Source organism: Microcaecilia unicolor, chromosome 3 (genome assembly GCF_901765095.1).
Source record: "Microcaecilia unicolor chromosome 3, aMicUni1.1, whole genome shotgun sequence".
NCBI lineage: Eukaryota > Metazoa > Chordata > Amphibia > Gymnophiona > Siphonopidae > Microcaecilia > Microcaecilia unicolor.
The window spans coordinates 514,494,990-514,513,700 of NC_044033.1; the positions used below are offsets into that span (position 1 = coordinate 514,494,990).

Here is an 18,711-nt window from a genome sequence, read left to right on the forward strand (position 1 = left end):
TATATCACCTCCCTCCACAAGAGGCAAGCTGAAGAGTTCAAGTATCATTGCCATTTTGTAAGGAACTGAAACTTCTCACTATATGTATGAGCCTACCTGAAGAGTATCACATTATGCATTTAGAAAGGTTGGCCTAGACTGCAAGCCCAATTGAGTATGGACCTTATACATTCTGTACCCATTATTGAAGCTCATTGAAAGGTTAAGTTGAAAGCTTGGATCTTCAACCAGGCCTTTAATGGAAGAAGTAAGTAACTTGCTAGTCTTACTCAAACACACAAGGACACGGGTTGCACATACTGCAGCAGGACATGTTTATCCACTCCTACCCTAGCTGAGATAACATTTAATCATCTCTCCGACCTCATGTGCAACTTTCTTTAAATTAGTCACTTTATTTTCTAACTCTTCTTACTCTCTTACCTATCTATATGTTCCATCTTTGCTTATACCCATTGTTCTATAACATATTGTGTTGACATTGTAAGTAGTAACTATGCCATACTTTGTATTGTTATTTGAATATTTTTACTGCTATAATTGCCTATTGCTCATGTTTGATTTATTCTTACTGTAGAGCGCCTTGAGTGAATTCCTTCAAAAAGGTGGTAAATATATCCTAATAAATAAATAAATTATGTTAATTTGACTATTCTTATGACTCTTGTCTTCTAAAGCAGTGCACATATTAATGACACTCTATAAAAAAACAATTAACAAACAAGTGCTCTGAAGAATTTATTAGCTGGGCAGAAATACAGAAAATAGTGGAGAGCAAGATATAACAGCTGAATATCAATTTACGGAAATGAGAATGGTTCTAGAAAATGGAAGATGTCCTCTCCTTAGATAAAAGTGGGAATAGGAGGCTCAGAACTCTAGACTAGTTTGTTTTACATCAATGGCAGGGAAATTAATGGTGCCTCTTGTAAAGGAAAGCACAGCGAAGTATCTTGAATCCAGAAGGCTGTAGGATCCAAAGCAGAATTATTCAACCACTAGTAAAAAAGCCCAGTTTCTGATGCAAATGAAACGGGGGGCTAGCAAGGTTTTCTTCTGTGTGCATGTGGGAGTGTGTGTGTCCCTGCCCTCTGCCCCTTCCCCTGTGCTGTCTGTCCCCTCCCCCCTCGGAGTCGAGTCCTTCAGTGTTGTTTCCTGCTGTGCTGTGTTTGTGTTACAGAGATAGTGAGGGCTTTTGCCCTCTCTCCCCTCCCCCCTCTGAGTCCTTCACTGTTACAGAGAGAGTGATTTGATTTTGTGCTTTGCTGTGTTTTCCTTCACTGTTTGTGTTACAGAGAGAGCGAGGGCGGGGCAGACACTCATGGTCATGGGGAAACTGGATATCTCTCCCCCTTCACACTTCCAGCTGGAGGCTTCATTTAGAACGTTGGTGGTGCCTTTTATATATAGAGATAAGGAGAATCTGATCGGTTTCTTTAAATGGGTGACTAGTGGTATGCTCGGGTGTCAGCAAAGTTTCTGACATTTTCCTGCATACCATAAATAAGCTCAGAAGCCTAGGGGGTACGCCCCAAATTAGTTGACTGGCTTAGAAACTGGCTGAATAACAGACAAGAAGGTGTATGTAAATGTGATCTATGCTTCATGAAAGGAGGGTGGGGTGCCTCGGTGTTCTGAGATAGTGTTAATTCTGTTCAATATTTTCTATCACTTAATAGGAAAAGACTGTCTTTTTTGTTCAACACTAAAATGTGCAACCCACTAAGCAGACAGATTGAGAAGTGATCTAAAAAAAAAAAAAAAGATCACGTAAATGATTGACTGGCAATTAAGCTTCAAGTGCAAAAAGTGCAGTCATGTATGGAGAGAGGAGAGCCATATGAAATACTGATGTAGATAAAGTAGGAGAAAGAACTTAGGGTGATTATATCTGATAATTTGAAGGTGGTAAAACATCTGTTAAGGTTGGGATTCTGAATGGAATCTTGTTATTGTTTAGAATTCTAGAATCTTGCTATTCTTTGGGGTTCTACATGGAATGTTGCTACTCTTTGGGTTTCTGCCAGGTACTTATGACCTGGATTGGCCACTGTTGGAAACAGGATGCTGGGCTCGATGGACCTTTGGTCTGTCCCAGTATGGCAACACTTTTGTACTTAGGATTCTGAATGGAATCTTGCTATTCTTTGGGGTTCTAAATGGAATGTTGCTATGCTCTTTGAAATTCTGCATGGAATCTTGTTATTCTTTAGAATTCTAGAATCTTTCTACTCTTTGGGGTTCTACATGGAATGTTGCTACTGTTTGGGTTTCTGCCAGGTACTTATGACCTGGATTGGCCACTGTTGGAAACAGGATGCTGGGCTCGATGGACCTTCGGTCTGTCCCAGTATGGCAACATTTATGTACTTATGTATATACTTCTGGCACAGAGACTAAAGCAGAAACTCTATGCAAGGAAAATTAAGTACTGAAGAAAAGGAGAGAGAGGTGGGTTTTCGTAGACATATTTGAATATCCCAAAGGCATACAAAAACCTTTTAAGTGCAAAGAATAATTCTAGAATGACAGGACAGAGAATCAGGAACAGTATTAGAAGATAGTTACGCAAGGAAAGGATGATAAAGGCATGGATTAACCTCCCAGTCAAGGCTAAAAGGGTAACAGAGTGTAAGTTAGTATGAGATAAGTGCAAAATAGTAGAGGAAAATGGACATGAACTATGGTCTTGCACATTCCAAAAAGAAGCAAATCAGGTTCAGTAAATGTATCTTACTCTCTTTATTTGCCACCATATTCTACATTTCTAGTTTGACACCAATGAATCATAGTCACTTTTGCTTCATTTTCAAGGGTATTTAAACATTGCACTCACCTCGCCCTCAAAAAACACCCCCCTCCCAAGAAAAAAGAGTGTTGGAATGCTGGAGGAGTGGCCTAGTGGTTAGGGTGGTGGACTCTGGTCTTGAGGAACTGAGTTCGATTCCCACTTCAGGCACAGGGAGCTCCTTGTGACTCTGGGCAAGTCACTTAACCCTCCATTGCCCCATGTAAGCCGCATTGAGCCTGCCATGAGTGGGAAAGCGCAGGGTACAAATGTAACAAAAATAAAATAGATACTATTGGAGATTCTACATGGAATGTTGCTACTATTGGAGATTCTACATGGAATGTTGCTACTACTGGAGATTCTACATGGAATGTTGCTATTCCACTAGCAACATTCCATGTAGAAGGCTGCGCAGGCTTCTGTTTCTGTGAGTCTGACGTCCTGCACGTACGTGCAGGATGTCAGACTCACAGAAGCAGAAGCCTGCGCGGCCACATTGGTGATCTGCAAGGGCCGACTTCTAGTGGAATAGCGACATTCCATGTAGAATCTCAAATAGTAGCAACAGTGGAGGAGTAGCCTAAGAGTGGTTAGGGTGGTGGACTTTGGTCCTGGGGAACTGAGTTCGATTCGCACTTCAGGCACAGGCAGCTCCTTGTGACTCTGGGCAAGTCACTTAACCCTCCATTGCCCCATGTAAGCCGCATTGAGCCTGCCATGAGTGGGAAAGCGCAGGGTACAAATGTAACAAAAATAAAATAGATACTATTGGAGATTCTACATGGAATGTTGCTACTATTGGAGATTCTACATGGAATGTTGCTACTACTGGAGATTCTACATGGAATGTTGCTATTCCACTAGCAACATTCCATGTAGAAGGCTGCGCAGGCTTCTGTTTCTGTGAGTCTGACGTCCTGCACGTACGTGCAGGATGTCAGACTCACAGAAGCAGAAGCCTGCGCGGCCACATTGGTGATCTGCAAGGGCCGACTTCTAGTGGAATAGCGACATTCCATGTAGAATCTCAAATAGTAGCAACAGTGGAGGAGTAGCCTAAGAGTGGTTAGGGTGGTGGACTTTGGTCCTGGGGAACTGAGTTCGATTCGCACTTCAGGCACAGGCAGCTCCTTGTGACTCTGGGCAAGTCACTTAACCCTCCATTGCCCCATGTAAGCCGCATTGAGCCTGCCATGAGTGGGAAAGCGCAGGGTACAAATGTAACAAAAATAAAATAGATACTATTGGAGATTCTACATGGAATGTTGCTACTACTGGAGATTCTACATGGAATGTTGCTATTCCACTAGCAACATTCCATGTAGAAGGCTGCGCAGGCTTCTGTTTCTGTGAGTCTGACGTCCTGCACGTATGTGCAGGACGTCAGACTCACAGAAGCAGAAGCCTGCGCGGCCATATTGGTGATCTGCAAGGGCCGACTTCTAGTGGAATAGCGACATTCCATGTAAAATCTCAAATAGTAGCAACAGTGGAGGAGTGGCCTAAGAGTGGTTAGGGTGGTGGACTTTGGTCCTGGGGAACTGAGTTCGATTCCCACTTCAGGCACAGGCAGCTCCTTGTGACTCTGGGCAAGTCACTTAACCCTCCATTGCCCCATGTAAGCCGCATTGAGCCTGCCATGAGTGGGAAAGAGTAGGGTACAAATGTAACAAAAAAAAAAAAAATAACCCTTAAGGGAAATACAATCTGAAAATTAAAGTACTGTGCATACTGAACTTCATTTTGATATGGTTAGACCCGGCATCTTCTTCTTACCAAATGCATAAACCCTTTTATACCAGCAGGGAGATTACCCTTTAAAATCTGTTCTCTGATAAGGCTGAATTGAAATCAGGGGATGGCTGCAAGCACATTTGATGACAAGGTCTCCAGGCAAAATTGAAGTATTGAATGTCAAAAAAAAGACTTATTTTACCACACAGGTCATGTCACACATTCAATTATGTTTTTTTGTTTTTTTTTTTTAGCCACAAAGAAGCACTGCCTCATACTTTTCACATACCTGGCCAATTCCCAACCAATCAGCAAGGTCTTTAGCATTCGCCAAGGCTGTGGACAGACCGACTACTCTTACAGTCCTTTCAGTGTGAGAAGAAATGAAATTGGTTCGAGACACAATGACCTCTAGCACTGGGCCTCTCTCATCCCCTAGGAAAAACGGAATGTACATTAATCATACAGCGAGGTCAAAAGTCGGAAAACACCAAGCAAAGAAGTGGGGCCTCCCCCTTCAACATCTGTGGCCACGGCAGAGATGCTCACCTAGCAGATGGATCTCATCTATGATTAGAATGGAAACTTTCTGAACGTAGCTCCTGTTTTGCCAACTTCTGCTTACGCCGTCCCACTTCTCCGGGGTAGTAACAATAAGATCAGCTTGGGCGATCGCTCTCATGTCAGGAGTCACATCACCAGTGAGCTCTACCACTCTAAAAGTTGGGAGAAAAACGTTGCTGTCATTTAGCATAATACCAAATAACTATCTTCATCTATCATATGTACAGCATCCCCAGGGGATTACGGTGGATATTATTTACAGCATCATGACTCAGGAAATGTCAGAGTTAACTACATCTTTTCCCATAAGCTGCGGCAGGTATGAGGCCTAAGGCCTTGTGTGATCTTTCATTCTTTCTGGTCAGTAGAGGAGTGTGGTAGCCGTGTTAGTCTACTCTTAAGGTTATCAATAGAAATCAAACAAAATAAAACATGGAAAATAAAATATGATGATACCTTTTTTATTGGACATAACTTAATACATTTCTTGATTAGCTTTCGAAGGTTGCCCTTCTTCGTCAGATCGGAAATAAGCAAATGTTGGTAGATGACAGTATATATAAGTGAAAACATTCAAGCATTACTATGACAGTCTGACAGGGTGGGAGGATGGGGGTGGGTCGGAGGTATGCATGGGGACATCAAAGCATATCATTGATATTCTAACAGGATGGGTGTGGATAGGTGAGGGGTGGTGTGATCAACAGAGACATACAGCTTTTATTTTATTTTAGCCCATTATAAACCATAAAGCTGTATTTCTCTGTTGATCACACCACCCCTCACCTATCCACACCCATCCTGTTAGAATATCAATGATATGCTTTGATGTCCCCATGCATACCTCCGACCCACCCCCATCCTCCCACCCTGTCAGACTGTCATAGTAATGCTTGAATGTTTTCACTTATATACACTGTCAGCTAGCACATTTGCTTATTTCCGATCTGAGGAAGAAGGGCAACCTTCGAAAGCTAATCAAGAAATGTATTAAGTTATGTCCAATAAAAAAGGTATCATCTTATTTTCTTTTCCATGTTTTATTTTGTTTGATTTCTATAGATTCTACATGGAATGTTGCTATTCCACTAGCAACATTCCATGTAGAAGTCGGCCTTTGCGGATCACCAATGTGGCCGCGCAGGCTTCTGCTTCTGTGAGTCTGACGTCCTGCACGTACGTGCAGGACGTCAGACTCACAGAAACAGAAGCCTGCGCAGCCTTCTACATGGAATGTTGCTAGTGCAATAGCAACATTCCACGTAGAATCTCCAATAGTAGCAACATTCCATGTAGAATCTCCAATAGTAGCAACATTCCATGTAGAATCTCCAGTAGTAGCAACATTCCATGTAGAATCTCAAAGAGTAGCAACATTCCATGTAGAATCTCCAATGGTATCTATTTTACTGTGATAGTAATGCTTGAATGTTTTCACTTATATACACTGTCAGCTAGCACATTTGCTTATTTCCGATCTGAGGAAGAAGGGCAACCTTCGAAAGCAAATCAAGAAATGTATTAAGTTATGTCCAATAAAAAAGGTATCATCTTATTTTCTTTTCCATGTTTTATTTTGTTTGATTTCTGGTCAGTGAATTCACACCGAGATATACTAGGGAATGAAATTAATTTAATAGTTTACAATAAAATCCATGCTGAAGAGACTAACACAGTTTAAAGCCCCCAAATGGTTTCTAAAGGATTTTTTTCTTCAATTTTACATTTTTTTAAACAACATACAGGATTCAGGATTATAGCGCGAGGTATACCATGCAACAGCAGCTACTGCCTACACATGCATAACCCAGGGAGGGATTGTTTTGGTGTTTATTAAATGTGTATTAAAGTGATGTTGGTTCTCAGTGAGCACCATGGCCCTTCATTTTTACCAAATTCCCATTCACTTTGCTAGGTAAATAAGTGTTTTGACGGACCTCAAGGGACATTTGGCTCCTGTCCAAGGAGATTTACTCCTGTGCATACATTTTTACACACTGCTGAATTTCACAGCACAGAGGCCAATTCTAAAGATTTTATAATATTTCTAAATGATTTTGCGAATGGAATGAAATATATTCAGTCAGTTCAGCGTTAATGCAGAAGTAGAAATAATGTTTTTATTCTTGGGTGCAGTGTGCTTTTTCTGTCAAAACATCCATGTTGCTCCCCCCTAAGTATTATTTATTTACTTTTTTCTTATACACGTCTTCAAGCATAAAAGCTATCAAAGCTGTGTGTGTACAATCTGGTACTGTAGGTATTCTTCTGTTCCTACAGGACTCACAATGTAACTTTGTATCTGGTGCAATGGAGGGTTAGGTGACTTGCCCAAGATCGCAGGGAGCCACAGTGTTATTTGAACCAAGTTCCCCTGGTTCTCAGCCTGCTGCTCTAACCATTAGCCTACACAGTAGACGTGAATTTCCTAATCAGCTATCTATGGTTGTTTTGCTTCTCACACAACCATATCTATCTATCTAGATGGCACCTTTCTGTCTGAGATCTGCGTAGTACCCATGTGGCTCTGACATTTGAGCAAGTAAAGGGATGTATTGGTCTATGGCCACCACAGCTGCAAGGGCTAGAGAATGGTCAGTTAGCAGATCTGGAATGATCTTCTTATATAAATGAAAAGAATTACCTTCTCACTCTGTATTTCATAAATACTTTGACGCATAAGAACATAGGAGTAGCCATACTGGGTCAAACCAATGGTCCATCTAGCCCAGTATCCTGTTTTCCAAATAGTGGCCAAGCCAGGTCACAAGAACCTGGCAGAAACCCAAATTGTGGCAACACTCCATACTACAAATCCCATGCTGCTTCCCATGTCTGTCTCAATAGCAGACTATGGACTTTTCCTCCAGGAATTTGTCCAAACCTTTTAAAAAACTCAGATACGGTAACTGCTGTTGCCACCTCCTATGGCAAAGAGTTCCAGAGCTTAACTATTTGTTGAGTGAAAAAATATGTCCTCCTATTTGTTTTCTCCATGTAACTTCCTCAAGTGTCCCTTAATCTTTGTACTCTTGGAACAAGTAAAAAATTGATTTACTTCTACACCACTCAGGATTTTGTAGATGTCAATCATATCTCCCCTCAGCCCTCTCTTTTCCGAGCTGAAGAGCCCTAACCTCTTTAGTCTTTAATCATACGAGAGGAGTTGGTCAAAACATTTTGACTGTTAATTTTTATTCTTACTTCACCTATAATATTCCTTATTGAATTCTTATATAAATGAAAAAAAAAAAAAAAGACCTTCTTACTCTGTATTTCGTAAATGTTTCGACGCATTTATTTCAAATACTTTTTGACCAACTGTTAATTTTTATTCTTACTTCGCCTATAAAAGGCCTTATTGTACACAGCTCTGGCTGCTTATTAGGGAGAAGGTGGTCTATAAGTTTGTATTACATTAGACCAGAGAGGAGACCACGTGGACTACCGCATGCAACACACATTAGGGAAGGCTTCATTGGCTCACAACAGGTCAGCAGAAAGATATAATGATGGAGGTAATCAAGGCAAAAGAGAAACAGGTGGAAACACAACTTCAAGAGATCAATCCAGGACAAGAGGTGAGATGCTCCAAAAAACCTTTATTGAGGACCCAACACAGTCCGTGTTTCGGTTTTTTTAAAAAAACCTTCATCAGGGGTCAATCAGTAGTTGCACAGGGGATATATTGACAGACAAAGGAGCTCGTAAAAATGTAGTCTCTTGAATGAAATAGAGAGTGTTGCCTCGTACCAACAGATTCAAATTGAATTTCATTCAAGAGACTACATTTTTACGAGCTCCTCTGTCTGTCAATATATCCCCTGTGCAACTACTGATTGACCCCTGATGAAGGTTTTTTTAAAAAAACCGAAACACGGACCGTGTTGGGTCCTCAATAAAGGTTTTTTGGAGCATCTCACCTCTTGTCCTGGATTGATCTCTTGAAGTTGTGTTTCCACCTGTTTCTCTTTTGTGTTGAACTTTTGTGGAAATTTTGGACCTTTTATTTCTACGGGAGGTAATCAAGGGACAGAATAGACTGATACTGTCAGGCTGGAGTAACGAGTGCTGGGGATGCGCATAGAGGCGACACTCTGATCCCCATGCTTCCAGAAATATTTTTCAGGGCTCTGCTACTACTTTTATATCGTCTTAGCAGGGAGATCCTTACGACACATATCTCATTTTTACAAGGGATTTCAGGATAGTAAAAATAAAGTCCCCTCCAACAGAAAATCACATATGATTTGTAAGAAAACATATAAATTCACTGAAACTACTAAAAGCAATGACTAAGGGGTCCCTTTTACTAAAGGTGCACTGAAAAATGGCCTGCGGTAGTATAGGCACTTGTTTTGGGTGCGCACAGATCTATTTTTCAGCACGCCTGCAAAAAAAAAAAAAGCCTTTTAAAATTTTTGCCGAAAATGGACGTGCAGCAAATAAAACTTGGCGTGTGACCATTTTGGGTCTGAGACCTTACTGCCAGCCATTGACTCAGAGGTAAGGTCTCAGGCGTTAACCAGGCGGAAACGGCCTACGAGCGTCAAATGCCACTTGACGCCCGTAGCAGATGCGTGCCAGAAAATAAAAATTATTTTTCAGACACATGTATCAGACGCGTGCCAAAAATGAAATTACTGCAAGAGCCATGCAGTAGCCGGGTAGTAACTCCAAACTGGCGTGCGTTGGGCACGCGCAGCCACTAACGCGGCTTAGTAAAAGGGCCCCTAAATCGGCTTTAAACCGCGTAAACCCAGCTAGAGTTAAAAGTTTTAACTGCATGGCTATTTCAGAGAATAAAAAAGTATTATATTTCTCAAACACCAAGACAATGTACACGCTATCCTATGACTTTAGAAATGAAAACAGAAAATGTATTTAACAGCACGCTTGCCCTGTTTTCCTTTAGTTTTGTGATTTATTTAGAAATTAATATTTTGCAGATTTTCCAGAACAAAGCTATTACCGAGACTAATTGTCTCAACGAGCTCATTTCCTTTGGGACTAAGATGAACCTCATGGGACAGAGCTGTTGCACTGGCTGGCCTCTTTCCAGCCTTTGCTTAAGTCGTCATGTAATAAATATACTGGCGTTTGGTGAATCTGAGCTGACGTTTTAAAAAGGCATTATTTCCGGGGGAATTCATACAGAGATACACATGACCTGAAATTTCAGTGTCCTTGGGGTTTGAAAGCTTTTAAAATTTCTGATCTGTTCTTGCGGTTTCAGAACTGATCACCTTCTCCAGAAGTGAGTCAAGATTTCAAAAACAAATTTATTAAGGATACAAGTCATAGGGGTCCTTTTATTCAGCTGCGCTATAAAAAGTGGCCTGCGCTATTACTAGAATGTGGGTTTTCCGCGTGCGGAGGCCACTTTTGGTGCAGCTGTAAAATGGCCGCATTTTCCCAATTAGCGTGGGAGCCCTTACCGACACCTATTTACTAGGTGTTACGGGCTCCCACACTAATCACGCACTAATTGGTTAGCGTGCGGTGATGCAGCAGTGCTAACCGCTACTCTCCCTCCTCAAATATGCCCCCAGCATTAATAAATATTTTACAATTTTTAGTATGTGGGAAGCGTGCGCTGATCCCCAAACTACTACAGGACATGTCGGGATGCCCAGCGGTAGGCGTTTTTAATCTGCGGTAAGCAGCTTAGTAAAAGGAGCCCATGATTTGGAAGACCAATACAAGGTCTGAAATAATGAGATCACTCTGTCAGACACCGAACAGATACCGTAATAAGTACTTTGTTTTTTAAAATAGTGTTTCCATCAACAAAGAGGAAGGTTAGAGCTGGTGGGTACTGTGATAGCAAAACCAAGCTAGAATTTCAAATTGGAAGTACTATTCTGTACATGAGGAACATCTAATCCCACGAGTATTTATTTATTTATATTTTGCTCACACCTTTTTCGGTTATAGCTCAAGGCAGGTTACATTCAGATATAGTAGGTATTTCCTTATTCCCAGGGGTAGTGGAATGCCATTTTGTTTGGGGAGGCTAAGCGCCGTCCCCAACCTCACCCAAGCTTTACTACTACTATTTAACATTTCTAAAGCGCTACCAGGGTTATGCAGCGTTGTACAAGGACAGTCCCTGATCAAAGGAGCTTACAATCTAAAGGACAAAAAAGTGCACTCACTCAAATTGGGGGCAGTCTAGATTTCCTGAATAAATGACTAATGGTTAGGTGCCGAAAGCAACATTGAAGAGGTGGGCTTTGAGCAAGGATTTGAAGATGGGCAGGGAGGGGGCTTGGCGTATGGGCTCAGGGAGTTTATTCCAAGCATAGGGTGAGGCGAGGCAGAAAGGACAGAGGCTGGAGTTGGCGGTGGTGGAGAAGGGTACTGAGAGGAGGGATTTGTCCTGTGAGCAGATGTTACGGGTAGGAGCGCAAGCATTTTCCCTCCCCCCCTCTCCCTACCTCTGAACACCCTCACCATGGGGTCCAGAAATTTCCTTCCCCTCTTCTCTTAATCCCCACCATGGTGTCCAGTATTTATTTTCTTCCTTCTCAAAGCCCTCTCCCTCCCTTTGGTGCTTAGCATTTCTCCCTTCTCGTGTTATTCAGCATGTCTGCCCCCCCCCCCCCCCCCCAATGATCTTCATCATTTTTCTCCTTCCCTAAGTCCCCAGTACTTCTCTCCATCACCTCTGACCCCTGCAACATATTTAGTACCCTCCCTTCCCTGTACTGGGGCAGTCATCCTTCAACTGGCACATCACAAAACACACTGAGGCTGGTGGGTGCTGGGCCTTGTGCATCTATGCATGCTCAAGGTCTGCTGATTTCTACCTCCTCTAAAACTGGAAGTTCGGAGGAGGAGGGAGCAGCCAGGACTTGAATATGTGCAGATGCTGAAGACCCTGTATCTGACAGCCTTGATGCTTTCGGTCCTGTGCCAGGTGGAATATTGCCGCTCTGGGAGAGTGAGGTAAGGTACTAATCACATCGAGGGGGGCGGAGGAGGTGGAGCAAAGGTGAATTTGGTGGTGCCATGGCATTCGTGGCTACCCAGTTCCGACACCTAGACTCATAACCACCGGCATTAGAGGCAATTAGCACTGGACTAGCGCGCATGTTAATGCACGCACAACGTTCACAGGTCTCTAGTGTAGGAAACAACGTGCGCATCAAAGATGGCTGCAAATTGTATTTAAATGTACTCAGATGTTAATGAGGCATTTGCTCCCAATGGTCAGAGAACAGCACAGAAACAAATGCTGCCCTTAACGCTGGAAACCTACTGCCAACTCAGGGGTGGTGTTGAAGAATCTGAAGAGAGGATTTCTCACTTTAAACTGCCAGTTTTGTCTTCCTTTAGAAGCACAGCCATAAATGGTGATAGTGAGAAACAAATGCGTGTGAGTCTGAGCAAAAGAAAAAGTGTTTTTCTCTGCACTTAGATATGAACTTTTCAAGTGAAAACATCTGAAAAGCTTATATTCAAAGGCTGATGTGTGCTTGCACTTACGGTCTCACATGGGCATGTGCACAAGAACTGCGCTTAATGAAAAACTCTTGTGCACTTGCACCAGGCATATTCTTTCCTTTTGCTTTCGGTTTCATAGCGCACATATAATTTGAATACCATTTCTTTTGAGCATTGGACAGCTAGGTTCCTGCGCTGTTCTTGTGCAAAGGGGACTGCACTAGCGCTGGACCTTTGTGAATCAGGGTCTAAGTTTGCATCTGAGGTAATGGAGGGTTACGTAACTTGCCCAGGGTTACAAGGAGACACAGTGGAATTTGAACCAGGCTTCCCTGGTTCTCAGCCTAATGCTCTAACCATCAGGTTACTCCTCTAATCCAATTAGAGCCAGTTGCCATTAATTCTTCCAGTAGGTTATCATCAGCTGGGAAATGCTTGTCTCTATTGGTTATTACTTGATTAATAGAAAAATAAACCTTATTTACTCTAATTCTAAATATATCCCAAGACAAGAAAAGAATCATACTTTTTGCCAAGCTTCTCTTCTAGTCTAACTTTCCAGTCTTCCATTCTTTCACGCACCAGCGCCTTAAGTGGAGCAATGTACACAGCCTAAACAAAGCAAAACAGATAAAAACATGCCTACAAGTCAGTGAAATACCATAACTGCCAAAGAACTGGATTAAACAAGAGATGAAAAAGTACTGCAAAGTGTGAAGAGTTTACAAGGAGGTTTGTTTGCACAATATTGAAAGGTGAGTGTCTTTTGCTCAAGACTTTAAAACACTTCACGTTTTGGTGGTAAAAATTCTTCAGAAAAATATTCTGCAACCCAACTCTTGTCCAAAATATCATTACCTTCTGCCTAATCCTTAAATCCACTCCCTTAGGGGCAGAAGTTCCACAAGGCCTCTGGAAGAAATCCTCGTTTTCACAATTCCTTCTGGGCAATTGTTTTTCTCTACTGTAATTTGCAGTAAAGCCAGACTATTGGGCATAAGACACACCGTTTCAAAACTGTGCAAGCAACCCGAATTGCTGAATTTTCTGATTTTATTTTTTGCTTTAGTGATGGTAGCATCAGAACTTGTCAAAATAGCAAGGAATCACTTTTCAAAAAAAAAAATGGAGGTTATACACCGAGGGGGTCTTTTACAAAGCTGTGATAGTGTTTTTAGCGCATGCTAAATGCTAGACGCCCATAGGAACATATGAGCGTTTCTAGCGTTTAGTGCATATTTTTAGTGCACACTAAAAATGCTAGCACGCCTTTGTAAAAGGACCCCTTAGTAAATAGATCTCACTGAATTAAAGGGTTTGTCTTAAATCATGTTAATGCACATTAATGCAGGTTGGCTAGTAACATAGTAGATGACGGCAGAAAAAGACCTGCACGGTCCACCCAGTCTGCCCAAGAAGATAAATTCATATGTGCTACTTTTTTATTTGTACTGTCCTCTTAAATGAGTCCCTCAGTTTGTACCTGAGGCAATAGAGGGTTAAGGGACTTCCCCACTGTCACAAGAGCATCAGTGGGATGACAACCCTGGCTTCTCTACGAGCAGAGATGGCCAAGTAGAGGAGGTTGTCCATCTGGTTATCTCTGCTCCTTTTTCGATGGGTGTGTTTCTGTGGAGGTTTGTTCTTTGTTTTGTTTCCCTGATTCTCAGCCTGCTGCAATAACCACTAGGCTACTCTTCCACCTAAAGTTTATCTAAACTTAAAAACGTAAAATGGACATCTAAATTAGGCCTTTAACTCAATTGCATAAATTTAAGAGGTCCATGTAGAGGGGTTAAGTCCCACTTCCATGTGTAAAAGCCAATTTAACACATTTAAATGATCATACCATGTGTAAATGACAAGTTTAGAAAAGCTGCTAATTATAGATGTTGACCCCATGGCATGTACAGATTTTAAGGGGGTGTGAAGGACCTTAAAAGCAAATGCCCATTTCCTATTTGCAATGTAAACACATGTATACATTTCTCTGTTCCTATTAATGCATGGAGTAGAATGCACAACTGTCAGCTAACTACTCGTCTGGACTTGCGGTTTGCAGCAATGATTGAGGGGGGGAAATTGTGCTGACAGCTGTTGAGTGGAGGAGTAGCCTAGTGGTTAGTGCAGCGGACTTTGATCCTGGGGAACTGGGTTCGATTCCCACTGCAGCTCCTTGTGACTCAGGGCAAGTCACTTAACCCTCCATTGCCCCTGGTACAAAATAAGTACCTGAATATATGTAAACCGCTTTGAATGTAGTTGCAAAAACCTCAGAAAGGTGGTATATCAAGTCCCATTTCCCTTTTTGAGATTCTACATGGAATGTTGCTACTATTTGAGATTCTACATGGCTATTCCACTAGCAACATTCCATGTAGAAGCCTGCCCTTGCAGATCAGCAACGTGGCTGTGCAGACTTCTGTTTCTGTGAGTCTGACGTCCTGCACACCAGACTCACAGAAACAGAAGCCTGCGCGGCCGCGTTGCTGATCTGCAAGGGCAGGCTTCTACATGGAATGTTGCTAATGGAATAGCCATGTAGAATCTCAAATAGTAGCAACAGAATCTCAATAGTAGCAACATTCCATGTAGAATCTCAAATAGTCGCAACATTCCATGTAGAATCTCAAAAAGGGAAATGGGACTTGATATACCACCTTTCTGAGGTTTTTTTTCCAACTACATTCAAAGCGGTTTACACAGTATATTCAGGTACTTATTTTGTACCAGGGGCAATGGAGGGTTAGGTGACTTGCCTGGAGTCACAAGGAGCTGCAGTGGGAATTGAACTCAGTTCCCCAGGATCAAAGTCCACTGCACTAACCACTAGGCTACTCCTAGGAAGCAGCGCGAAGAGGAGAGAAGCAGCTCAGGTACCTGTATTTATTTGGCTGAGGAGGATGTGTAGCATGCGGTGGAGGGGGGGGGGAGAGGAAAATGGAAGGAAAGTATTCCCCCCCCCCCCCAGTCCACTCCTGGGAGCCCTCAAATTTGGAGGGTTGGCTACACCCCTGCTTTAGTCACCTTTTCCCAGACATGGTCACAAATGTTCTTCAGGCTCCAGTATAAGGGGAAATTGTAATGAATTGTACTGACATTCTGCTACCACAAGTAGTAGGCTTACAGAGATGAACAGCTGGATTTACTCTGGCATTTGGAGTTAGGCTATAAAGAACCAGATACATTGTAAATAGTTTAACTGCTACTTGTTCTTTGCCTTGTACCCGGCTCTGAAAAACTGTATTTTGGTTGTGCTGCTCAAGGAACGGATTTCAATAAATGGTTCAGAACAGCAGCCCTAGTGTTACCCCAGTCACTGCGAGACTACAGTAAAAGCAAAGAATGTGAGAAGCTGTTAATGGCCTCTCAGTGATTACTAGTCCTGGCCCAGCACAAATAAACATTGCTTACATTAAGTATCCCAATAATATCCAGGCATACATGGGGGACCTTCCATTACAAATATAGAAATATCATTAACTTATCTAAATAGTGCTGGGCTTGACTTTCTGTGAACCTGGGTAACTTATGAATCAAGCCTGAAATTCTGGCATGCTAAATCAATTTAATGCATTTTGCTTATGCAAAATGGAATGCAAAGTCTATGTTTTTTTTTTTTTTTTAAGAGATCTGGATTCTGTTATACTTCTTGGTGGTGGTTTTGATTTTTTGACGCCCTCTGGCAGCTCAATGGGAAGAGTGAATACCGTATTTTTCGGACTATAAGACGCACCGGACCATAAGACGCACCTAGGTTTTAGAGGAAGGAAATAGGAAAAAAAAAATTTTCCTTTTTCCCTCCTCTAAAACCTAGGTGCTCCGGTGCGTCTTGTCCGAGTTCGGGATCGCCCTCCCCCCAGCCGTCACCACTTCTCCCCTACTCACGTCACGCGATCTTCCCTGGTGGTCTAGTGACGTCGGGGCAGGAAAGAGCCCCCTCTTTCCTGTCCAGCGCGCTGCTCTCCGTCCTCCTGTATGCTGCCTGACGGTCTCGGCGAGATTCAAAATGGCCGCCGAGAATTGAAGTCTCGGCGGCCATTTTGAATGGCTCTTTCCTGCCCCGACGTCACTAGACCACCAGGGAAGATCGCGTGACGTGAGTAGGGGAGAAGTGGTGACAGGGCCGGGGGGAGGGCGATCCCGAACTCGGGGGGGGGGGGGGGGGAGGGCGGGCGGGCGATCCCGAACTCAGGGGGAGGGCGGGCGGGAGGGAAATCGCTACCTTCGGACTATAAGACGCACCCCCCATTTTCCTCCCAAATTTTGGGGGAAAAAAGTGCGTCTTATAGTCCGAAAAATACGGTACACAGCCAAATGTCCTTAATTTTGATCCGAAAACTCACACACCTAGCTGCTCTTCCTGTCTCCTTTGTTCTCCCTTTTCTTGTTTTATGCCATTTCTCTTTTTCTATGTTATTTAGTTTCTTACATACCATCTGCATAGCGAAAGGTATCGAAGTGGTATAGATTCAGAAGCAGTAGGTATTTCTCGTGGAGGGGAATTACACCATGGTTATTACTACCTTAGGTTTGGCTTGGATTTTCCTCAATAGTGGGGTTACAGCATAGAAAGTATTTTAATTTCCTATCTATAGGGTGAGGCAAAAAAAAAAGGCACCCCTAGAATTTTTTGTCATTTTTGCAGCAACTGCTTTGAATTTTGATGAGAAATGTTAAGTACTTATTTAGTCATCATACTTACGCAATTACTATTAAACATTTTATTATCTTAAGCTATTGTTGATGTTACTGAAATTTTAACGTTACTACCTAGCGATTCTTGTGTGTAAAATAACGTCATTCAAATGATACAATTAACGTGTCAGAATTTCGCAGTCACTGTGAATGCTCAAAGTGTTCACCCTCAGCTTTAACACAGGCCTTCAGTCGCTTTGGGAAGTACTTAACAGCCTTGTCCTTATGTCCCTGTGGCAGGCTGGCCCAGATCACCTGCAGTACATCCTTGAGTTTGGCAGTTGTTTGCGGCTTTGGGTGGAGCTTCTGATAGGCTTCCAACGTTGCTCCCCCAACAAAAGTCTATGTCACTGTGTCGTCATTAAAGCTTGTACCTCAAGTTTTTTTTTTCTTTCAAATAACGGTAGTTTAACAGTGCAAACATTTTTGAATGTGCGAAAATCGCTGGGTGGTCACCAGCGGCGTAGCCAGACTTCGGCGGGAGGGGGGTCCAGAGCCCGAGGTGAGGGGGCACATTTTAGCTCCCCCACGGCGCCACCAACCCCCTCACCATTGCCGACCCCGCCACCACCAACTTTGCCCCCCCCCCCCGCCACCGACCCCCTCGACCCCCCTTCCCATCGCCAACCCGCCGTCACCTACCTTTGCTGGCGGGGGACCCCAACCCCCACCAGCCGAGGTCCTGTTCTTCCCGCAAAAGGCTTCCTTCTGTGAGTCTGACGTAAACGGAAGAAAGCCTTTTGCGAGAAGAAGAGGGCCTCGGCTGACGGGGGTTGGGGTCCCCCGCCAGCAAAGACAGGCGATGGCGACGGTGGGTTGTCGGCAGGAGGGGGGGGTCGAGAGGGTTGTCGGCAGGGTGGGTCCAGGGCCAAATCTACGGGGGCCCAGGCCTCCCTGACCCCACGTAGTTACGTCGCTGGTGGTCACGCTACAAAGTCTGCAACGTCAAAATGCCTAAAGATCACCTCATTCCACTTAGGAAACAAAGCTGTAAAATTTCATGTTGAAATTCCAAGTGGTTGCTTTTTTTTTTTTTGCCTGTATATTTCATATTATTTATTATATTTCTATCTGACCTATACAAACCAGGTGCTCCAGGTGCATTACAAGATAAAACAAGTATGTTGCATCTACATTTTCCTTATTGCTATGCTTTTCTTATCAAAATATGTTTCTTCATTTTGCAATTGAAAACTACGCAATGAAACAGAAATGCAAGCTCAGATAGCAACAATCACCCTCTTCGTGAGCGCAGTAGAGCATTAGACTGCACATGTTCATGCTAGTGCTGCTTTTAGTCAATAACTTTCCTAGCGCATTCTCATCAGCCAGAACTGTAAATCCTTCCAGAACATTCCAAGCCTATAAATGATCTTGGAGATCCAAGGAATAAGAGTACAACTTAAAAATCGAGCCTGGTCACCCAGAAAGCAATTTTGAAATGAATTTGGCAGGAGACAGCTGCTGAGATTTAT

At 42.9% G+C, this 18,711-nt stretch overlaps 1 protein-coding gene across 1 annotated transcript in view; it reads right to left on the minus strand.

Annotated features, from left to right (window-relative positions):
* LOC115467300 (activating signal cointegrator 1 complex subunit 3-like) overlaps positions 1-18,711 on the minus strand; it is a 689,265-nt gene that overhangs the window by 261,042 nt on the left and 409,512 nt on the right. The window contains 3 exon segments of the mRNA XM_030199160.1: positions 4,815-4,960; positions 5,075-5,241; positions 13,065-13,150. Of these exon segments, the coding sequence (XP_030055020.1) occupies positions 4,815-4,960; positions 5,075-5,241; positions 13,065-13,150 (399 nt within the window).